This window comes from Symphalangus syndactylus, chromosome 8, assembly GCF_028878055.3.
Source record: "Symphalangus syndactylus isolate Jambi chromosome 8, NHGRI_mSymSyn1-v2.1_pri, whole genome shotgun sequence".
Lineage (NCBI taxonomy): Eukaryota > Metazoa > Chordata > Mammalia > Primates > Hylobatidae > Symphalangus > Symphalangus syndactylus.
In genome coordinates, this window is record NC_072430.2 from 67776548 (window position 1) to 67800827 (window position 24280).

General features: G+C 44.4%; 2 protein-coding genes across 13 annotated transcripts in view; both read left to right on the plus strand.

Moving 5' to 3' along the window:
* The window catches only part of POLE2 (DNA polymerase epsilon 2, accessory subunit), a 46113-nt gene extending 42399 nt beyond the window's left edge, over window positions 1-3714 (plus strand). For 7 of the 11 annotated variants that reach the window (XM_063644589.1, XM_055289484.2, XM_063644592.1 and 4 more), the window contains one exon: window positions 3599-3704. In XM_063644589.1, coding sequence (XP_063500659.1) covers window positions 3599-3617 — 19 coding nt within the window. In that variant the 3' untranslated portion in view covers window positions 3618-3704. Of the gene's footprint in view, window positions 1-3598 lie in introns of all 11 variants that reach the window. The other 4 variants (XM_063644588.1, XM_055289479.2, XM_055289481.2 and 1 more) reach the window with 1 other exon arrangement.
* Window positions 3715-11753: 8039 nt separating this feature from the next.
* On the plus strand, window positions 11754-22507 carry DNAAF2 (dynein axonemal assembly factor 2). Of its 2 annotated transcripts, XM_055289477.2 has the most exons (3): window positions 11906-14183; window positions 19542-19685; window positions 21651-22507. In XM_055289477.2, exons 1-3 carry the CDS (start codon window positions 12108-12110, stop codon window positions 22155-22157), a joined length of 2727 nt encoding a protein of 908 aa, XP_055145452.1. In that variant the 5' UTR covers window positions 11906-12107; the 3' UTR covers window positions 22158-22507. The 2 variants fall into 2 exon arrangements, with proteins under 2 accessions (XP_055145453.1, XP_055145452.1); XM_055289478.2 differs by lacking the exon at window positions 19542-19685 and having other exon boundaries at window positions 11754-14183.
* Window positions 22508-24280: the final 1773 nt, after the last annotated feature.

A 24280-nucleotide genomic window follows, 5' to 3' on the forward strand; every position in this document is an offset into this window, starting at 1 on the left:
GAGATGTTCTATCAGTGTGTTGGGATTTTTGAAAATGTCTACAGAGCCACTGCACTCCAGCCTGGGCGACAGAGCGAGACTCCGTCTCAAAAAAAAAAAAAAAAAAGAAATATTATTGGCTGAGCTTATCATGGTTATGCTGTGTGACATAGAATTGTGCGTACATGACGGTACGTTTGTGTTGAAATAGATGAAGAAACTGTTTTCTGGGAGAAATCTCAGGCCGGCTGTGGAGGTGGGCTAGTTCTCTTACAGGCTGACTCCTGACGATGGTCTCATTCTTCTGAGAGGTCGGTCCTGCCCTCCGTATGGTTGCTTCTTAGGTACTTTCCCTTAAATTGACAGTGAGGGAGCTGTGTGTGAGTTTGGTGATGGTATGGGGTTGGAGTTACAGAAAGGTCTTGAGAAAGAAGAAAATAATCACCTAGTGGGTAGTAGTTTTCACAGGGTGATCTACATAGATCACCCACATCAGAATCCTCTGGGGTCCTTGTTAAAAATGTTAAGTTAGGATTTTGCCCCAGACTCATCAAATGACTTTCTAATTGTAAAGAATAGGCATTTAAGATATTATTTCCCGTAATTTCAGGCATCCTAACGTGATTTCTCAGATAACTATATTTTGAAAAAGTTCCCACCACTGGTTAAGAACAAGTGACCAGACAGGGCACGGTGGCTCACACCTGTAATCCCAGGACTTTGGGAGGTCAAGGTGTGTGGATCACGAGGTCAGGAGTTTGAGAACAGCCTGACCAACGTGGTGAAACTCCGTCTCTACTAAAAATACAAAAATTACCCGGGTGTGGTGGCATGTGCCTGTGATCCCAGCTACTCAGGAGGAGGAGGCTGAGGCAGGAGAATTGCTTGAACCTGGGAGGTAGAGGTTGCAGGGAGCAGAGATGGCGCCACTGCACTCCAGCCCGGGCAACAGAGTGAGACTCTATCTCAGAAACAAACAAACAAAAAAAACAAGTGACCAAATCAAGTAACTCCCCACCAGGTTATTGTCAGAGAATATAATCTTGAACACAGCCCAATTGTCTTTTTGGAATTAACATATTTATTTAAAATAAAAGTGAATACAAAATGAATAAGAAAATTTTCAAAACAATGCTTATAAATATAAAATTAAAAAGGAGGCCAGACGCTGTGGCTCTTTTCCAGCCCACTTGTCTACGCTGGATATCCTGAGGGCGCTTGATTTTGTGACCCCAGGACTAAGTCAACTCTGAGGGCTGTCAGCCTGGAGCATACGGTCTTGTCCACTGTTAGAATGTCTTTTACTAAAATAAGATTTGGCATAAAACTTGTAGACATAAAACAGTCTGCAGCCATTCGTGGTGGCTCACACCTGTAATCCAGCACTTTGGGAGGCCAAGGCAGGCAGATGGCTTAAGTCAGGAGTTTAAGACCAGCTTGGGCAACATGGCAAGGCCTGTTCTCTACAAAAAAATACAAAAAATTAGCTGGGTGTGGTGGCCTACGCCTGTAGTCCCAGTTATTGGAGAGACTGAGGTGGGAAGATCACTTGAGCTCACTTGAGCTCGGGAGTCGGAGGTTGCAGTGAACTGTGATTGGTCCACATTGCACTCCAGCCTGGGTGACAGCTGTCAAGTACCCTGTCTCATCGTACTTGTAGTTGATGCTCACTCTTTGTCGAACTGAAATAGTTGCTTCCTTTATCTGCTGTGGCCTCAGATGCTGAAAGCCTTGACATAATTTCCAAACTATAATTTTGTATTGGTAACTGGAGAATCTTTCAGTGCTAGATCAAACAAACTGAGGTAAGTTTATGTTTTAGGAAAACTTAGAAAAGTTTCAAGATACATTGAAATAATCTGGTCTTCTTGCCACTTAGTTTCTCCTAAGAAGCCTTCTGTTAGAATATTTGTGAAATCATATTGTGGAATTAATCACAGAAATGTAGTCAAAGTTGATAAAATTAACCCTGTTTCAACATGACTTTCAAGTAGTTTTATTTAAAAACACAATATTGGTGATATTTTGGAGGAAATACACATTCTCACATGTAGTGGGTCAGAATGAAAAATGGCAAAAACCTTTATGGAGGGCAATTTGACAAGATTTATTAATGCCTACACCAACAACTCCACTTTTAGGAATTTATCCTATAGGTATCCTTAAGCCTATGCATACAAGTAGGTACATCATGTAGAATTAGGTACAATTTTACTGCAGTTTTTTTTGTGAGATGGAGTCTTGCTCTGTTGTCCAGGCTAGAGTGCAGTGGCACAGTCTCGGCTTACTGCAACCTCTATCTCTTGGGTTCAAGCGATTCTCCTGCCTCAGCCTCCCAAGTAGCTGGGATCACAGGCACATGCCACCACACCCGGCTAATTTTTGTATTTTTAGTAGAGACGGAGTTTCACCATGTTGGCAAGGCTGGTCTCAAACTCCTGACCTCAGGTGATCCACCAGTCTTGGCCTCCCAAAGTGGCTGGGATTATAGGCATGAGCCACTGTGCCCAGCCTTTTTACTGCAGTTTTTATACCAAGAAAATTTAAAAATGTATATATATCTAAATATTTGTACTTATTCAGAACTTTCTGATTTACTTAAATTTCCAAGCCTCAAATAATTAAATATAGGTAAATATAATGTATTTACTACTAATGGAAAAAAGGTGTAGAAAGTATGCATAATATCCTATCACTTCTGTATGTGTTTTTAAAGCATAAGCCCACATATACATGTGCTTATATATGATTAGAATACTTTTTTTTTTTTTTTTTGGAGACGGAGTTTCACTCTTGTTGCCCAGGCTGGAGTGCAATGGCGCAATCTCGGCTCACTGCAACCTCCGCCTCCTGGGTTCAAGAGATTCTCCTGCCTCAGCCTCCCGAGTAGCTGGGGTTACAGGCATGCGTCACCACACCTGGCTAATTTTGTATTTTTAGTACAGACGGGGTTTCTCCAAGTTGGTCAGGCTGGTCTCGAGCTCCTGACCTCAGGTGATCCACCCGCCTCTGCCTCCCAAAGTGCTGGGATTACAGGCGTGAGCTACCGCGCCTGGCTACCTTTTTTTTAAATTAGTCTACCTTTATAAGGACATACAGTTGTCGGCCGGGCGCGGTGGCACATGCCTCTAATCCTAGCACTTTTTGGGAGGCCGAGGCGGATGGATCACCTGAGGTCAGGAGTTCAAGACCAGTCTGTCCAACATGGTGAAACCTCGTCTCTACTAAAAATACAAAAATTAGCCGGGCGTGGTGGCAAGTGCCTATAATCCCAGCTACTCAGGAGCCTGAGGCAGGAGAATCACTTGAACCCAGGAGGCAGAGGTTGCAGTGAGCCGAAATTGCGCCATTGCACTCCAGCCTGGGCGACAGTGAGACCCTCTCGGGAAAAAAAAAAGAAAAAAAAAGGACATACATTTGCTTTTTGGGAGCAGAAAAGGGGGCATGAGAATGACTTATTTTTTTAGAGTCTGCTTTTGAATTTGAAACAGTATGTACGTACTGACCTATTTTTTAAAATCAATTAACTATACCTATTTAAAAAAATTAACTACAACTAAGTATTAGTAAGTATACAACTTAGGCTTCCAAATATTTAATTTTTTTTTTCTATTTTCAGCAAACTTCAAGGCTTTTGAGATTCTTAAAGACCATCTGAAGAAAATTCATCAGTTTTCTGCTTAACTCTATATCTTATGTGATTTTGATATTACAATAAAATTATGGTAAACTTTAGGATGTTCTGCTTAAATTTGTATTTTGTGAAATTTTGATACTAAGTGATAAATATGATGGTATACTTGAGAAAGTTTTCTAGGAAAAATATTTTCTGCATAGTCTTTTAAGAAAAATATATGGGGGCCAGGCGCGGTGGCTCACGCCTGTAATCCTAGTGCTTTGGGAGGCGGAGGCGGGTGGATCACCTGAGGTCAGGAGTTCGAGACCAGCCTGGCCAAGATGGCAAAACCCCATCTCTACTAAAAACAATACAAAAATTAGCTGGGCGTGGTGGCGGGCGCCTGTAATCCTAGCTACTCGGGAGGCTGAGGCAGGGAGAATCACTTGAACCTGGGAGGCGGAGGTTGCGGTGAGCCAAGATTGTGCCATTGTACTCCAGCCTGGGTGACAGAGCAAAACTCTGTCAAAAAGAAAGAAAGGAAAATATGTGGATATGTATAAAGATATACTTTTTTTTTTTTTTTTTTGGAGATGGAGTCTAGCTCTGTCACCTAGGCTAGAGTGCAGGGAGAATTGCTTGAACCTGGGAGGCAAAGGTTGCAGTGAGCCGAGATTGCGCCACTGCACTCCAGCCTGGGCGACAGAGATTCCATCTAAAAAAAAAAAAAAAAAAAAAAAAGACAAAAAACCCCCAAAAATACAATAATTAGCCGGGCGTGATAGCACACACCTGTAGTCCCAGCTACTTGGGAGGCTGAGATGAAAGAATCGCTTGAGCCTGGGAGGCAGAGGTTGCAGTGAGCTGAGATCAGGCCACTGCACTCCAGCCTTGGCGACACAGTGAGACTCTGTTTCAAAAAAAAAAAAAAAATTATGAAGAGCATGGACTGGAAGACATTGCTTTCAAAGAGAATTAGCTTTTGAGAGAAAAGGTACTAATAAAAAATATAAAAATGACACAGTGAAAGGGAAATTCCTCAAGGAAATTTAATATGAATGCAGTGATAAGTGAATTTAGCAGCAAAGAGGACATGACAATCTGATATGTGGTTTGGGGATGGAAAATTGGAAGAATGTTAGAAGGGGCCCAATGTTAGAAGAGCAAGGTTTAACTTTAATTTCAAGAATAACCTGGTAAAATCGAAGTTTAAAGATGAAATCAAGACATAAATTTAAACAGTTTGGGCCCAGAAAGTCGCAGTAAAATAGATATGCAAGGCTGCTGGTCCAGTTATGAGACTCACAGAGCTAAATATGCATGATGATGGGCAGAAGTTTATAAATGGAAATTGAAATCAAGGTGTCCTCTCATTCACTGGATACGTAATTGCTTCTATAATTAAAGCAGAGGTATTTTGAGACCTTTTCAAGAACACAGTGAAAGTAGGGTGCATTTAGAGGTTAAACAAGATGAAGTGAAGTGAAACAAGGCAGTTAACTCAGAGCAGTAAATTGCCAGAAGCAGGCCATCAGTATTAGAATAAGGTAAGGCAGGAGCTAGAACAAGGTGAGGATCAACATCGTCCAGAGATGGAAAAGAAAGCCAAGGTCTGTAAGATGGGACAGCAGAGGAGCCGGTGTGAAAGTGTCTGGACTTCGCTTTAGTAAAGAACAGAGGCCGGGCGCGGTGGCTCACGCTTGTAATCCCAGCACTTTGGGAGGCCGAGGCGGGCGGATCACAAAGTCAGGAGATCGAGACCACAGTGAAACCCCGTCCCTACCAAAAAAAAAAAATACAAAAAATTAGCCGGGCGTGGTGGCAGGCGCCTGTAGTCTCAGCTACTCGGAGAGGCTGAGGCAGGAGAATGGCGTGAACCTGGGAGGCGGAGCTTGCAGTGAGCCGAGATTGCGCCACTGCACTCCAGCCTGGGTGACAGAGCGAGACTCTTGTCTCAAAAACAAACAAACAAACAAAAAAAAAAAACAGTGTGTTCCCAGCTGGGTGTTCCCAACTGGGTGTTTAATCAGCTGAAGCCCGGCTGATCTCACTGCTGCAACCTGTTTACGAGGCACCATTAAGTGAACGTGCACCTCAAAGCAGGAGCCAGATTGTTAACACACAAAGGTAGTGTTCAGATTTCTCTACTATAAGAAAAGCAAACACGTGGTTTCTGTAGGGAAACCATAGAATGCCAGAGACTGGACAGACCGAATGAAGCATTCTTCCGCCAGGGGCAGCCATGCAGGAAACCAGGCCTATGGGGCCATTTTAGAGAAATCTGGATTTTTCGGTACAATATCCTGACTTCGCAAGCACTAATTTAAACTGCAGTTTGCAACCAAGAAGACATGCTTACAGATTGGATTGTGCTCATGAACTGTTTTCTCTGCCTTATAGGCACAGGAATTTAATTTTGTGGTCCATAAGATATCCCTATTAAGCAAAATCAGGTGAGCCCCAATCATTCACCACCATCTGTGAAATTTAGTGTCCTCTTGTAATGGTGGTGGTAGCTCAGAGCAGGGAAGGTAAACTTAAAATGGGATATTTCATTCTGATCCTATGCACATATATGCGTTTTCTCTGGAGCCAAGGCTCCTACCCACTCTATTCAAAGACTCCACTTTTATTTTTTTTATTGTGCTTACACTTTGGGCTTCATTTTTAGGCAGGTTTTCTGAATTAAAGGGCTGGGGGGGTTGCAGAAAAGGTTGCAAGACCATTGCTCCAATACCTTAATACATGTATTAAATGTTTACTATGCTAGGCACTGTGCTAAGTGCTTATTCATTGCACAATTTAATCCTCATTAGGTTCACTATTACCTTTAGTTATACATGAAGAAAACAGGCATAGGGAGGTTAAATAAGTTGCCCAAAGTCACACAGCTGGTAAGGGTCACAGCAGAGTTGATGCTGGGTTATCTGACGAGTCCAGGCGCCTCACCAGCATGGTATTGTCTTGCCTTCGTCTACTTCCTTACTGAACATGCTACTGAAGCTATACAAGATCATTTATCTTGAGCAGTGTTTCAGACTGAAGGTCAAACTGATCAGTGGGTTGAAATATTAATGGGTCATAGCAGAATAGAAAATTCCAGTGCATTAAGTTTTGTCTCATAAAGCTGTTATGTATTAGGATCTGGCATGTGCTATCAGTGTCTCACTTAAGTCAGTAGGTCTCAGCCATCTACTCTGGACCTCTACTTCCCAGCAAATAGAGCAAATGGCATCTGAAGAGAGCAAATGCAGTATTTGTGGAAGGATAGGATAAGACAGTTTGCAGAAAGGGGTTAATAACTGATAATGGCTCAATACCTAGGACCTTCTCCCTCCAAAAGGCATTTTTTTTTTGAGATGGAGTTTCACTCTTGTCGCCCAGGCTGGAATGCAATGGTGCAATCTTGGCTCACTGCAACCTCAGCTTCCCGGGTTCAAGAGATTCTCCTGCCTCAGCCTCCCAAGTAGCTGGGATTACAGGCGCCTGCCACCACGCCTGGCTAATTTTTGTATTTTTAGTAGAGGTTATGTTTTACCATGTTGGCCAGGCTGGTCTCGAACTCCTGACCTCAGGTGATCCACCCACCTCGGCCTCCCAAAGTGCTGGGATTATAGGTGTGGGCCACTGCGCCCAGCCCATTATTTTTTTAAGGATAGCTTTCCTTAATGGATGAATTTTAGGCAACAGAACATTTGTTTTGGTCAAGGGGGCTCTTCCACAACTGTACACTGTCTTTTCCCAAAGAGATTCTTCTGGGAAAGAGAACATCACATAGTAAGAAACTTGGCAAAGCGGAGGGCAGGAACCCTTAGAAAATCTAATGAAAGCTACAGGCCCTATGGGCCTCTACTGAGACCCATGTCCCCCAGCCCCACATGAGCCTGCCCCTACACATAATTTCAGAGGGTTCAGGAACCCTAAAGGCCATTATCACTTCTAAACAACCAGTTGTAGTTTGTTGTCCTTTGAGAAGTATGGTGTGTTCATGTGTTCATGTTTGGAAATGCCTTTTTTAAGGTCAAACGTCCAGAATTTTGATGTTTACAAAGGTGAGTGGAAATAAGTTGACAATTAATCCTTGGTTATGCTCACTGACCTCAGGGTTATAATAGAAAAGAGTGCAATTTTACACATCCCTCAGGTGCTTTAAACCTTTTGGAACTCATCTTTATGTCTCAAAGCTATTTTAGATGCAAAGCTTTAAAACCTAATGGTAGGGTATTCTAAGACTTTTTACTAAAAGTCTTATAATAGAAAATTATTATATAGAAAATTATAAAATGTAAGCAAGCATAAAGAAAAAGTTATAACAACCTACAATTCCACTATCAGAAATATTGTTAGTATTCTGGTAAATATGGTTCCAGATTTTTCTCTATGTATACATTTTTCCTATAAAAATATTTTGGGATCATACTATACATACTAAACTTACTTTTTTCTTTACTATATTCATTCATCTGCCTGCCCAGTAGTGTTCTAGGCATCAGAGAATCCAGTGGTAAACCAGAAAGGCAAGGTCCTAGATTTCATGATGCTTACCTTTTCAAATGGGGAGAGCCATACCCTATAACAAGAAAATACCAAATACAAACCATGGTTAAAAAAAAAAAAAAGCCAAGCATGGTGGCTCATGGCTGTAATCCCAGCATTTTGGGAGGCCGAGGCGGGCAGACACTTGAGGTCAGGAGTTCAAGACCAGCCTGGCCAACATGGAGAAAGCCCCATCACTACTAATACAAAAAAAAAAAATTAGCTGGTCATGGTGGTGCGTGCCTGTAGTCCCAGGTGCTTGGAGGCTGGGGCACGAGAATTGCTTGAGCCTGGGAGGCAGAGGTTGCAGTGAGCCGCCATCGCGCTGCTGCACTCCAGCCTGGGTGACAGAGTGAAACTCCATCTCAAAACAAGAACAAAAAACGATGCTGACCATTTTATATGAGGTGTTGGAGGTGGGAGAAGCATGTTGCAGGGAGTCACTGAGGTGACATCATTTAAGGTCTTGAGGTTCAATGGCCTGTGCCCAGGCTGCACAGAAGTCAAGAGTATTGACATTAGACTGATCTGGGGAAGAATAATTAGACGGTGAATACGAAGTGTGTTAGGGATTAACTGTAGATACATGTAAGGAACTTGGATAAGAAGTTACTAGGTTTTCAGCAGATAATGATGTAAGTTGATTTGATTTTAAAGATCACTAAAGTAATTGTGTGGAAAAGAGATTGTCAGAAGGGAAGAGCTGAAGAGACCGACTGGAAGCTATTGCACAAGTCCACGATGGAGATGATGGTGGCTCAGAGCAGAAATAGAAGTGGATATATTTGGAGTGTACAAGAAGAGACAACAGGACTATGCAACTGAACGGCAGCAGGGTGAGGGAAAGGAATCAGCTTACGTTTTAGGTTTAAGTAGCTGGGTAGGCGGTATTATTTAGTGCAACTGGGGAAAGAACAAGTTTGAGATGTAAAAATCAAGATTTCTATGTAGAATTGTTAATGTGAGATGCCCATCAAACATCAAGGTGGATAACTCTGCGGGGCAGTGGCATGTGAGTCTCTTAGAGCTCAGTGGTCAGGTAGAACTGGAGATACCATTTTGGAGTCACTAGTCTTACCCCAGATGAGATCCACGAGGGCAAAGTTGTTTTTTTTTTTTCTTTTTTTTTAGGCTGGGCAAGGTGGCTCATTCCCGTAATCCCAGCACTTTGGGAGGCTAAGGAGGGTGGATCACCTGAGGTGAGCAGTTTGAGAGAAGCCTGGCCAACATGGTGAAACCCCGTCTCTACTAAAAATACAAAAATTAGCCGGGCGTGGTGGCGGGCATCTGTAATCCCAGCTACTCGGGAGGTTGAGGCAGGAGAACTGCTTGAACTTGGGAGGCGGAGGTTGCAATGAGCTGAGATTGTGCCACGGCACTGCAGCCTAGATAACAGAGGGAGACTGTCTCAAAAAAAAAAAAAAAAAAAGTACATTTTTTTAACTTTAAAAGATACATAACATCTACTGTCAGTGTACAGCACAATGAATTTCACAAATTGCACACCCAATGTAACCAAGATTAACAGACCCTCACCCAGAAGCTCTCCCAACATGGCCATCACTAGCTTGGCTTAACAGATTTATTTTGCCATGTTTTGTGTATTATATGACAGAGTCATATGTATTATTTTACATCTGGTTTCTTTCAAGCACCATTATGTTAATGATACTCATCTATACTGTTGAATAGTGCATTGTGTGGGTGGATATTTACATTTATCCATTCTACTATGAATGAGAATTTGGGTTGTTTCCAGAATTTGTCAATTATGAATAGTGCCACTATGAATACACACATTGTAGTACATGTCTTTGGTGGGGATATGTGTTTCTGTTGAATGTGTATCTGGGAGGAGAATTTCATTGTCATAAGCACTTTGGGAGGCTGAAGTGGGCAGATCACGTGAGGTCAAGAGTGGGAGACCAGCCTAAGCCAACATGGTGAAATCCCATCCCTACTAAAAATACAAAACTTAGCCGGACGTGGTGGTGAGTCACTGTAATCCCAGCTACTTGGGAGGCTGAGGCAGGGAGAATTGCCTGAACCTGGGAGGCGGAGGTTGCAGTGAGCCAAGACTGCACCACTGCACTCCAGCCTGGGTGACAGTGAGACAGCCTCAAAAAAAAAAAAAAAAAAAAAAAAGGTTTTGGACCTGGTGTGGTGGCTCATGCCTGTAATCCTATAATCCCAGCACTCTGGGTGGCTGAAGTGTTAGGATCATTTGAATCCAAGAGTTGGAGACCAGCCTGGGCAACATAGTGAGAACCCTATCTCTACAAAAACTTAAAAAATTAGCCAGGCATGATAGCACATGCCTGTAGTCCCAGTTACTTGGGAGGTTGAGGCAGGAGGACTGCTTGAGCCCCGGAGGTTGAAGCTGCACTCCAGCCTGGGCAACAGAGACCCTGTCTCAAAAATATATAAATACATACATAAATGAATAAATGGTGTTGATACAATTGCAAAACTGCTCTCTAGAAAGATTTTATTAAAGTCCACTCCCACCCCAAGGAAATACAGTAACTGTAAGAATCTTTGCTATTTTGGTAGTTTAAATGTGGTATATTTGCATTTTTATTATTAATGAAGTTAGTTTTGTATGTTCACGGGCCACTGGTAATTGCTTATGAATAGCCTGTCCATATGTCTTGGCCCAAATGAGTTTTAACTGGGTAAATATGATAGTGGAATCGCCAGAAAATGCAAAAGAGGAACACGGAGATTGAAATGTTGGCAGGGCGCTGTAGCTCACGCCTGTAATTCCAACATTTTGAGAGGTCGAGGAGGGCGGATCACCTGAGGTCAGGAGTTGAAGACCAGCCTGGCCAACATGGTGAAACCTCATCTCTACTAAAAATACAAAAATTAGCCGGGTGTGGTGGCAGGCGCCTGTAATCCCAGCTACTCGGGAGGCTGAGACAGGAGAATTGCTTGAACCCGGGAGGCTACAGTTACAGTGAGCCGAGATCCCACCACTGCATGCCAGCCTGGGAAACAGAGTGAGACTCTATTTCAATAACAACAAAAAAGATTGAAATGTTGGTTTAGCAAAGTGAAAAAAGGCAGATAAACTTAGGTTTGGATTCGCCTGTTGAATACACTGGCTCTGTGACCTTGGTCCCACTTCTCAGGTCCCATCTTCTTGTTTGTGGAATGGGGATGAGGTTTTTAACTTCAAGTGGTGTGAACAATGAATGGGATAACGTACGTAATGCTGGAAATTATAACAGTTACAATAGTCATTCTGCAGAAGTAACTGCACCATGGCATAGGAATCTATGTAACAGAGAAAGTAGCCTGGCACGGTGGCTCACGCCTGTAATCCCAGCACTTTGGGAGGCCGAGGCGGGCGGCTCACAAGGTCAGGAGATCGAGACCATCCTGGCTAACACAGTGAAACCCTGTCTCTACTAAAAATACAAAACATTAGCTGGGCGTGGTGGCGGGCGCCTGTAGTCCCAGCTGCTCGGGAGGCTGAGGCAGGACAGTGGCGTGAACCTGGGAGGCGGAGCTTGCAGTGAGCCGAGACTGCGCCACTGCACTCCAGCCTGGGTGACAGAGCGAGACTCCGTCTCAAAAAAAGAAAAAAAAACAAAACAAAACAGAGAAAGTACGGTGGTGGGTTGGTTTGAAGAATCTAAGAGGGCTATTTCTGGCATTTCCACTATTCCACCATGATTTCCTTGAGAGACTTGCTCTGTCGCCCAGGCCAGAGTGCAGTGGCGCGATCTTGGCTCACTGCAAGAGCTCCGCCTCCCGGGTTCACGCCATTCTCCTGCCTCAGCCTTCCGAGTAGCTGGGACTACAGGCACCCGCCACCATGCCCGGCTAATTTTTTGCATTTTTAGTAGAGACGGGGTTTCACCGTGTTAGCCAGGATGGTCTCGATCTCCTGACTTCGTGATCCGCCCGCCTAGGCTTCCCAAAGTGCTGGGATTACAGGCCTGAGCCACCGCGCCCGGCCTTTTCCACCATGATCTCTACCCCTCCTCCCGAATGTTACTGGTGTAACTATGACAACAAGCACGCGCTGCTCAAGGCTCAATTTTCCAGCCGTTACCGACCTCCACTGCGTCACTGTCCGCTACCCAGAGACTCTGAGGCGGATCCCCCAGCCCAGTCTCAGATTGCTCCCCCTTGGCCCGAGGGCAAGGAGCCACAGGACAGTATGGCCAAAGCGGCGGCCTCCTCATCGCTGGAGGACTTGGACCTAAGCGGAGAGGAGGTCCAGCGGCTCACCTCCGCCTTCCAGGACCCGGAGTTCCGGCGAATGTTTTCCCAGTACGCCGAGGAGCTCACCGACCCGCAGAACCGGCGGCGCTACGAGGCGGAGATCACTGCGCTAGAGCGTGAGCGCGGGGTGGAGGTGCGGTTCGTGCACCCGGAGCCGGGCCACGTGCTGCGCACCAGCCTGGACGGAACACGGCGCTGCTTCGTGAACGTCTGTAGCAACGCGCTAGTGGGCGCGCCCAGCAGCCAGCCCGGCTCCGGTGGCGACCGGGGCGCAGCTCCTGGCAGCCACTGGTCCCTGCCCTACAGCCTGGCGCCCGGCCGCGAGTACGCGGGGCGCAGCAGCAGCCGCTACATGGTCTACGACGTGGTCTTCCATCCAGACGCGCTCGCGCTGGCCCGGCAGCACGAGGGCTTCCGCCAAATGCTGGACGCTACGGCCCTGGAGGCCGTCGAGAAGCAGTTCGGCGTGAAGCTGGACCGCAGGAATGCCAAGACCCTGAAGGCGAAGTATAAGGGGACCCCGGAGGCTGCGGTACTGCGCACGCCCCTGCCCGGGGTCATCCCGGCAAAGCCTGAGGGGGAGCCGAAGGGTCCTCTCCCGGACTTCCCCTACCCTTACCAGTACCCGGCAGCCGCCAGGAACTCTGCAGCCCCCGGGCCCCGGGCGCCCTCCCCTCCGGAAGCGGCCTTGCAGCCCGCCCCCACCGAGCCTCGCTACAGCGTGGTGCAGCGCCACCACGTGGACCTCCAGGATTACCGCTGCTCAAGGGACTCAGCCCCGAGCCCCGTGCCCCATGAGCTGGTGGTCACCATCGAACTGCCGCTGTTGCGCTCGGCCGAGCAGGCGGCGCTGGAGGTCACAGGAAAGCTGCTGTGCCTCGACTCAAGGAAACCCGACTACCGGCTGCGGCTCTCGCTCCCGTACCCAGTGGACGATGGCCGTGGCAAGGCACAATTCAACAAGGCCCGGCGGCAGCTGGTGGTTACGCTGCCAGTGGTGCTGCCGGCCGCGCGCCGGCAGCCCGCCGTCGCGGCCGCCGCCGCCGCGCCGGAAGAGTCCGCCGACCGGTCCGGAACTGACGGCCAGGCCTGCGCTTCCGCTCGCGAGGGGGAGACGAGACCCACGGGGAGTCGCGCCGAGGACGGAGGCCGCGATACCTGCGTGGCTGGGGCTGCGGGCTCCGGGGTCACCACCCTGGGCGACCCCGAGGTGGCGCCTCCGCCGGCCGGCGCTGGAAAGGAGCGTGCCCCCAAGCCGGGGGAGCAGGACTTGAGCAGGCACGCGGGGTCACCGCCGGGCAGCGTGGAGGAGCCATCTCCCGGAGGAGAAAACTCACCTGGTGGCGGAGGCTCCCCTTGTTTGTCCTCCCGGGGCCTGGCCTGGCAGTCTTCTGCAGGAAGAGAGAGTGGGCGCGGAGATAGCAGTGTGGAAACGCGCGAGAAGTCGGTGGGCTCAGGCGGCGAGCGCTCAGCCCGCGCCATGGGTGGTCCCGGGACCAAGAGCGGGGAGCCTTTGTGTCCTCCGTTACTGTGTAATCAGGACAAAGAAACCTTGACTCTGCTCATTCAGGTGCCTCGGATCCAGCCGCAAAGTCTTCAAGGAGATTTGAATCCCCTCTGGTACAAATTACGCTTCTCCACACAAGACTTAGTTTATTCCTTCTTTTTGCAATTTGCTCCAGAGAATAAATTGAGTACCACAGAACCTGTGATTAGCATTTCTTCAAACAATGCAGTGATAGAACTGGCAAAATCTCCAGAGAGCCGTGGACATTGGAGAGAGTGGTATTATGGTGTAAACAACGATTCTTTGGAGGTAACAGTTCTTTCCAGAGTCCTCATATTTGAAATATCCCATCTCACTTTAAAAATTTGCTATTACGGACTTTGGGAGGCCGAGGCGGGCGGATCACAAGGTCAGGAGATCGAGACCACGGTGAAACCCCGTCTCTACTAAAAATACAAAAAAAAATTAGCCGGGCGTGGTGGCGGGCGCCTGTAGTCCCAGCTACTCGGAGAGGCTGAGGCAGGAGAATGGCGTGAACCTGGGAGGCGGAGCTTGCAGTGAGCCGAGATTGCGCCACCGAACTCCAGCCTGGGTGACAGAGCGAGACTCCGTCTCAAAAAAAAAAAAAAAAAAAAAAAAAAAAAAAAATTTGCTATTACGGGCCGGGCGCGGTGGCTCACGCCTGTAATCCCAGCATTTTGGGAGGCCGAGGCGGGCGGATCACGAGGTCAGGAGTTCTAGACCAGCCTGGCCAATATGGTGAAATCCTGTCTCTACTAAAAATACAGAAATTAGCCGGGCATGGTAGCGGGCGACTGTAGTCCTAGCTGCTCGGGAGGCTGAGGCAGGAGAATCGTTTGAACCCGGGAGGCGATTGCAGTGAGCCAAGATCGCGCCACTGTACTCTAGCCTGGGAGACAGAGCGAGACTCCGTCTCAAAAAAAAAAAAAAAAAAAAAAACTTTGAAGTTCTAAAGACTCTTTAAACTCATAAATGAACAATTGGTGGTTTTTGTTAATGTTACATGTAATTTTCTTTAGCTCTTTTAACATAAACGAGAGTTGAGTGCTAAGAAACAACACTAGCTGCACAGATTATATATTAAAAATTAAGTATTAGTTGGCTGGGTGCGGTGGCTCACGCTTGTAATCCCAGCACTTTTTGGGGCCAAGGCGGGTGGATCATCTGAGGTCAGGACTTTGAGACCAGCCTGACCAACATGGGGAAACCCCGTCACTATTAAAAATACAAAAATTAGCTGGGCGTGGTGGCGGGCACCCGTAATCCCAGCTACTTGGGAGGCTGAGGCAGGAGAATCACTTGAACGCAGGAGGTGGAGGTTGCAATGAGCCAAAATCATGCCACTGCACTCCAGCCTGGGCAACAAGAGCGAAACTCTGTATCAAAAAAAAAAAGAAAAAAAAGAAAAATTAAGTATTAGACTTTGGGCTTTAACTTACCAGAAAATTTTACTTTTCCCTGTTGTTTTTCTAGAAATTTGCTAGGAAGTTACATGTGTAATTTTTGAGTTGGGTGTCTCTATGAGAAGTGGCTAATTGGAAACCTTCCAAAAGTGGTAAAATAAATAGCTGGGCTAGCTAAGGTAGTTTGTTAGAATATAAAATATGAAACTGAGTATCTGTTTATGTCATCAGAAGTGGGACATTTAGGAAAGGGCAGTTGTTTTCCTGTAACTTCCCACAATGTGGGAAGAAAACTTTGTAGACAAGCAATTAAGAAAATATTCAATAATACATTTTAATCCGATTTTCAAGTATGCTAACATTTTAGAAAACAAACTTGACAAAAATGGGATTAGGGCAACTGTATTTTATATCTTTGAAGCCTGAAATAGATTTGTAATTACTTCACTAATCATCACATTTTACTACGGCTGATGGAACAACAGCATGTAACTCTTTTGCTTTACTTTGTACTGGACCAGGCTCTCAGTGTTAAATTTTTGGAAAAAAATCATGAGTAGTGGAACATATATAATGATAATATTATATGCATTACATGAAAATAATCATAAAGAGACCGTTTTGTGGCTTTCAAGGTCAGAACTTTACAAATAAATACTAAATATATGTACTGAAGTTTTCAGTGTTCACTGACAATTTTCCTAAATCTTCAGAGCCTCTGAGGTCAGTAACTTTTTCAGTTCATTAGTCATTTCATCAGTCATTAGAGTGAGAAGGCAAGTTTATGCAAATCTTCTGGTTGTTTTTTTTTTTTTGAGATGGAGTCTGGCTCTGTCGCCCAGGCTGGAGTGCAGTGGGGCGGCTCACTCACTGCAAGCTCCACCTCCCAGGTTCATGCCATTCTCCTGCTTCAGCCTCCCGAGTAGCTGGGCCTACAGGCGCCTGCCACCACGCCCGGGTAATTTTTTGTATTTTTAATAGAGATGGGGTTTCACCGTGTTAGCCAGGATGGTCTCGATCTCATGACCTTGTGATCCGCCCGCCTCGGCCTCCCAAAGTGCTGGGATTACAGGCGTGAGCCACCATGCCCGGCTGCAAATCTTCTGTGTTTTAATCATAACCATTTCCGTTATATATTCCTTGGGATAACTAAAAATTAAAATATTTGGTGTATTATTTGCAATGAGTCAAAGATGATGTCTTTTTCCAGAGGCATGAACCTTAGAAATGCTTTCGATGGGGATGTTTCTGTAACACTGTGTTATTCTGGATCTTCAAATAATAGCAAAGCCAATTACTCTAAATGTAAAATTTTTCTATTCCCAAGGTTCACTTTTGTTTGGTAGGTTTTCACGATTTTAAATACTGTTTAATGGAAGAAAAATACATAGCCAGGCGTGGCGGCTCACGCCTGTTGTCCTGGCACTTTAGGAGGCTGAGGCAGGCAGATCACGAGGTCAGGAGATTGAAACCATCCTGGCCAACAAGGTGAAACCCCGTCTCTACTAAAAATACAAAAATTAGCTGGGCGTGGTGGTGCGCACCTGCAGTCCCAGCTACTTGGGAGGCTGAGGCAGGAGAATTGCTTGAACCCGGGAGGTGGAGGTTGCAGTGAGCTGAGATCACGCCATTGTACTCCAGCCTGGTGACAGAGCGAGACTCTCTCAAAAAAAAAAAAAAGAAATATGTTTGTGTGTGTGTGTGTGTGTGTGTGTGTGTGGAGAGAGAGAGAGAGTTTATTTGGGCCAAAATAGAGGACTGCAACCTGGGAGACACATATTCACGTTGCCCTGAGTATATGTTCCCAATATAAGATAACTTGAAACTTGTTTCTTTCTGATATTTTCCACCTATTTGGACCAAATAATGAGCTGTGTTTATTTTGTAATTACAAAATTTGCTTATATAAAACTACAGAGGAAAACATTTTTATTTGGGGCAACAATGAACTGCTTTTATAAATTAAGTAATTTAAAATATGGTTAATATGGTTATTCTCCCCACACCCTAACTATATACCTGTATTTACTTGACATGAACAAACTGCTTTGTGTTTGGGATTCAGGTAAAAGAGTGATTTTTGCATTTCCTAGTAATAGTTTAGAAATCTTTTCATGTCAGCATCTCAAAATCTACCTCATTATTTATTTATGTATTTACTTTTTTGGGAGACAGAGTCTCGCTCTGTGTCACCCAGACTGGAGTGCAGTGGCGCGATCATGGTTCACTGCAGCCTCAATCTCCCAGACTCAAGCGATCCTCCCACCTTAGCCTCTGGAGTAGCTAGGACCACAGGTGCATGCTACCACTCCTGGCTAATTTTTGTATTTTTTGTAGAGACGGGTTTTGCCATGTTGCCTAGGCTGGTCTCGAACTTCTGGGCTCAAACAATCCACCCGCCTTGGCCTCCTAAAGTGCTGGAATTATAAGCATGCGCCACTGTGCCCAGCCTAATTTTTTTCATAATTTACTTTTTCTCTGGAGCATAGATTCAAAATGCCTTGAATATATGCTCTCCACTTCATTCTTTTAATAACTATACACTTTGCTAATGTCACGCTGGAGTATCCTAGTGCTTAAAAATATAATACACTTGGCTGGGTGTAGTGGCTCACGCCCGCAATCCCAGCACTTTGGTAGGCCAAGGTAGGAGCACAGCTTGAATCCAGGAGTTGGAGACCAGCCTGGGCAACAAAGTGAGACATGTATCTATAAAAAATGTTAAATTTTTTTTTTTTTGAGACAGAGTCTCACTCTGTTGCCCAAGCTGGACTCACTGTAATCTCCGTCTTACGGGTTCAAGTGATTGCAGTTTTAGTAGAGACAGGGTTTCACTATGTTGGCCAGGCTGGTCTCGAATTCCTGACCTGAAGTGATCCACCCACCTTGGCCTCCCAAAGTGCTGGAATTACAGGCGTTAGCTGCCACACTGGGCCCCAAAAATGTAAAAATTAGCTGGGCATTATAGCATGCACCTGTAGTCCCAGGTACCCAGGTACTTGGGGGCACAGGTGGGAGGAATGCTTGAGCCAGGGAGGTGAAGGCTGCAGGGGGCTATGAGTGTGCCACTGCATTCCAGCCTGGACAACAAAGTGCGACCCTGTCTCAAGGCCAAAAAAAAAAGGGGGGGGCGCTGGGGGTGGTGGCTCACGCCTGTAATCCCAGCACTTTGGGAGGCCAAAGCAGGTAGATCACTTGAGTCCATAAGTTTGAGGCCAGCCTGTGCAACATGGCAAAAACCTGTCTCTGCAAAAAAATGCAAAACTTAGCCGAGAGTGGTGGCATGTTCTGTGGTCCCAGCTACTGTGGAGGCTGAGGCGGGAGGATCACTTGAGCCTGGGAGGTCAAGGCTGCAGTGAGCCATGATTATGCCACTGCACTCCAGCCTGGGTGACAGAGCAAGACTGTCTCAAAAACAAAAACAAACAAAAAAACATACCACTTCTTTGAAATAAAATACTGTAATTGGCTCTTACCTGCCCAAGAACTAAGAGGCAACTGGTCACACAAAATTTGAATAGATCTTTTCATGTGTATTTCTTAGCCACCGTATTAGGAAATGTTTTAAAGCTGAATTATATTTTGTATCTGGGATCCCATTTATAGCCCCAGAGATGATGTTATTCTTATGAAATACTAAAAGAGGCCAGCTTTGATTGCTCACCCCTGTAATCCCAGCCCTTTGGGAGGCCAGGGCAGGTGGATAGCTTGAGGTCAGGAGTTCAAGACCAGCCTGGCCAACATGATAAAACCCCATCTCTACCAAAAATACAAAAATTAGCCCGGCATGGTGGCGGTCGCCTGTAATCCCAGCCACTCGGTAGTCTGGGGCAAGAGAATTGCTTGAACCTGGGAGGCAGAGGTTGCAGTGAGCCGAGATTGTACCACTGCACTCCAGCATGGGCAACAGAGTGAGACTGTGTCTCAAAACAACAACAAAAGGAACAAAAAAAGAAAGAAAAGAAATACTAAAAGGTCAGATTTAATAGACAGAAAAAGTACCAAGACCTCTTTCTTTTAGGTTCTTTTTCTATACATTTATGTTTGTTCTCAGTACAGCTCTTATTGCTCCGTACAATACCAAACTTAAATTTTTCCAAGACAGCTCATAGGAATAACATTAAAATAAACATTTTAAAAAGTGTAACCCTGAACAATGTGAGAATTTTTGTGAGCTGCTTTAGATACAACTGTTGTCAAGTGTGACTTATAAGGCAGAATATTTCTTCCCTTTTTATTTTAGGAAAGGTTATTTGTCAATGAAGAAAATGTTAATGAGTTTCTTGAAGAGGTCCTGAGCTCTCCATTCAAACAGTCTATGTCCTTAACCCCACCATTAATTGAAGTTCTTCAAGTAACTGATAATAAGATTGAAATTAATGCAAAGGTAAGGAAGTTGGTGGGCTCTATAGAGGGTAATGAAGCACAGAGTTAAAACCTAACAAATTATTGATTTCTTAATGTCATAACTTTAAAAAAATTTACATAATGGTTGGGCAGAGTGATGTTAAGAGAAGAAAAGTCTTTTTTTTTTTTTTGAGATGGAGTCTCGCTCTGTCACCCAGGCTGAAGTGCAGTAGCACAGTCTTGTCTCACTGCAACCTCTGCCTCCTGGGTTCAAGCGATTCTCCTGCCTCAGCCTCCCAAGTAGCTGGGACTACAAGAGCATGCCACCATGTCCGGCTAATTTTTTGTATTTTTAGTAGAGATTGGGTGTCACCGTGTTAGCCAGGATGGTCTCAATCTCCTGACCTCATGATCCACCCACCTTGGCCTCCCAAAGTGCTAGGATTATGGGCATGAGCCACTGCGCCTAGCCAAGAAAAGCCTTTTGTCTGTGTATTTATTATGTGCTAAACACTTTGCTATTCATATTCACATTATCTCATTTAATCCCAAAATAACCCTACAATGAGGAACAAAGAGAAACTAACACTTAGGAAGTTTGAGTATTAGTCCAGGGACATACAATCTTTTTTGACTCTCCGACCATGGGGACTATGTTATACAATTTGTACGTTCTAATTCAGTCTTAAGTTTGGTCATTTTTATAGTCTTCAGTATTGAAGAGGCAAATGATTTAGTAACTACCACAATCGACAGACATACTTATTAGAAGGGCGGCTCTGAAAAATTAGAGGAATTCAGGAAAATTCAAGAAATTCAACAATGTGCTTATAACTGTTAAATAGTTTTGTAGACCATGTTGAAAAGTATGGATTATTGTTGTGAAAGGATATAATCAGGATATTAGTGCCAGGTTTACATTGTTAAAAAATGACTGGCAGTAGGCTGGGTGCAGTGGCTCACACCTGTAATCCCAGCACTTTGGGAGGCCGAGGTGGGTGGATCACCTGAGGTCAGGAGTTCGAGACTAGCCTGGCCAATATAATGAAACCCCGTCTGTACTAAAAATATAAAAATTAGCCAGGTGTGATGGCGGGCACCTGTAATCTCAGCTACGTGGGAGGCTGAAGCAGGAGAATCGCTTGAATCTGGGAGGCAAAGGTTGCAGTAAGCCAAGATCACGCCACTGCACTCCAGCCTGGACGACAGAGCCAGACTCAATCTCAAAAAAAAGACTGGCAGCAGACTAGTCATGATGGCTCATACCTGTAATCCCAGCAGTTTGTGGATCATTTGAGGTCAGGAGTTCGACACCAGACTGGGCAACATGGTGAAACCCTGTCTCTACTAAAAATACAAAAATTAGCCGGGCGTGGTGGTGCATGCCTGTAATCCCCTCTACTTGGGAGGCTGAGGCAGAATTGTTTGAACCTGGAGGCAGAGGTTGCAGTGAGCTGAGATTGTGCCAGCCTGGGCGACAGAGCAAGACTGCATCTCCAAAAAAAAAAAAAAAAAAAGTCATCCTTCAAATGCTGCCTGTCTTTTTTTTTTCCTTCTTTCTTTTTTTGACAGGGTCTCACCCTGTCACCCAGGCTGGAGTACAGTGGCACTATCTCGGCCCAGTGTAACCTCCACCTCCTGGGTTCAAGTGATTCTCCTGCCTCAGCCTCTCAAGTAGAGGGGATTATCAGGTGTGCACCACCACACCCGGCTAATTTTTGTGTTTTTCATAGAGATGGGGTTTCACAAGGTTGGCCAGGCTGGTCTCGAACTCCTGACCTCAAGTAATCTGCCCGCCTTGGCATCCCAAAGTGCTGGGATTACAGGCATGAGCCATTGTGCCCAGCCTGGAGGATGAATTTTGACAGGGAAGCCTGGAAGTATACCTGCAGGTCTGTAAGGGCTATTACCTCATAACTGTTAAAAATTTTATTTCCAGAGGGTAGTACAATTTAATTTTGTATTATTTAAAATAATTATTAATTTGCTGTTTCTCTTGACACAGTTGCAAGAATGTAGTAACTCTGATCACCTACAAGGAAAGGAGGAAAGAGTAAATGAAGAAAGTCATCTAACTGAAAAGGAATATATAGAACATTGTAACACCTCTACAACTGATTCTGATTCATCTATAGCAGTTAAAGCACTACAAATAGATAGCTTTGGTTCAGTTACATGCTTTCAACAAGAGTCTCTTGATGTTTCTCAAATGATACTTGGAAAATCTCAGCAACCTGAGTCAAAAATGCAATCTGAATTTATAAAAGAAAAAAGTGCTACTTGTTCAAATGAGGAAAAAGATAACTTAAACGAGTCAGTAATAACTGAAGAGAAAGAAACAGATGGAGATCACCTAGCTTCATTACTGAACAAAACTACAGTTCACAATATACCTGGATTTGACAGCATAAAAGAAACCAATATGCAGGATGGTAGTGTGCAGGTCATTAAAGATCATGTGACCAATTGTGCATTCAGTTTTCAGAATTCTTTGCTATATGATTTGGATTAATTCTATATAATTTTGGACTTTTAAATATTAAGGTTAAAAAATGCCTGTATCTAAAATTGATTCTGTTAACTGTTGTCTTAAAACTTAAAGGTATTAAAGTATAAAATTAAAATTTGCAATTTTTTTTAAAAAATTCTAATTTTTATTCTCATGGGGGAAATTGGAGATAATTTTTTTTTTTGCCTCTGGAGTTTAAAGTTTCCTTATGCAGATAAGTTTTGTGATTCCTGTAATGGATGTGTATGTTTTCTATTTGAGAGTTAAAACATTTAGTTTTAATACAACCTATGTGTATATACTTCTGTGTTAAATTTTGCTTTGTCATTACTTTAATAAAATTTCAAAATAAATACTAAGTTGTGTTTGTCACACAAAGTAATTCTCAAGAATGCAATTAACTGGAATTATGAGTACATGTGTGAGGGGTAGAATTTCAAAACTGTTTCTCAGTCTCACTAAGTAGGACATATTTAAGCTTGAAATAGAGCTTAGAGGGGAAAGAACTTTACTAACCAATATTAATCTAAACAATTACAATACAAATTCACCAGATAAAATGTATTTTTCATCAACTCTATATTTTACTTTGTCACACAAACTATATATATTTTTGTCACAAAGTATATATAATAGATTTAGTTATTTAGTAATGATTTTCAAAATTCAATTGTGAAGTATTTCTTAGAAGTTATTGAAATATTAAAACATCTTGTGGTTTTATAGAAATTAAAGAGTAAAACTGGAAGTTTTAAAATCTGGCAATTTGCTCTGATAGGAAAATTGCCTTCATTACATTATTACACACACACACACACACACACACACAAAAAGCCAGTGTTTCCTAATCACTTTTTTTTTTTTTTTTTTTTTTTTTTTTGAGACAGAGTCTCGCTCTGTCGCCCAGGCTGGAGTGCAGTGGCGCAATCTTGGCTCACTGCAACTTCTGCCTCCCAGGTTCACGCCATTCTCCTGCCTCAGCCTCTCCGAGTAGCTGGGACTACAGGCGCCCGCCACCACGCCCGGCTAATTTTTTGTATTTTTAGTAGAGACGGGGTTTCACCGTGGTCTCGATCTCCTGACCTCGTGATCCGCCCGCCTCGGCCTCCCAAAGTGCTGGGATTACAAGCGTGAGCCACCGTGCCCAGCCAATCACTTTTTTTTTTAAGAGATGGGTCTTGCTATGTTGTCCAGACTGGATTCAAACTCCTAGGCTCAAGTGATCCTCTCATTTCAGCCTCCTGCATAATCGATTTCCTTTATAACACCTAAAATGTGAGGCAAAGAGAAGATCCTAACAGGTTTTTTTCTTACAAAAAATTTTAGGGCAGCCAAAGAAAATGAAAGGAAGGAAATGCAGAAAGGGAAATATCTGTTGATCTAATCACTAACCCCAAAGCCAGGAGCTGATCTACTTGTTTCAAAAACAGCTACTACTTCAGACTCTGGCCTTCTTAGCTGAGTCCTGGAAATAACCTAATTTTTTAGTTCTTTGAACTAGTGATGTCAGGTCAGAGTACCAGAAATAGGTACAAAGCCTCCCGATTCACCCTTATTTATAACCCCCAGACAAAATCTTGCACCAGATTGGGCTGTGAGGGTAAGTCTAAAGGTAGCTCGTAAAGCAAGAGAACTATTTGCCTCACCTTAGATAAGCATATGTGCTCTTAAACTACTATGAATCTTAAATTGATGCAATAATTTTGAGACTGCCACTTAATAGTTATAACTTTTTTTTTTTTTCTTGAGATGGAGCCTTGCTCTGTTGCTCAGGCTGGAGTGCAGTGGCATGCTCTAGGCTCACTGCAACCTCTGCCTCCGAGACTCAAAGGATCCTCCCACCTCAGCCTCTCAAGTAGCTGGGACTACAGATGCACCACTACACTCGGCTAATTTTTTTGTATTTTTGGTAGAGATGGGTTTTCGCCCAGGCTGGTCTCAAACTCCTGAGTTCAAGCAATCTGCCTGCCTCAACCTCCCAGAGTGCTGGGATTACAGACATGAGCCACCACACCCGGCCCCTAATATCTTTACACAGAAATTAGTCTTTTATGAGAAATTTTTGGTTGAATGCAATTACAAATTAAGGGAAACTTCCATAAACGTCTACATTAAATATGGAGCAA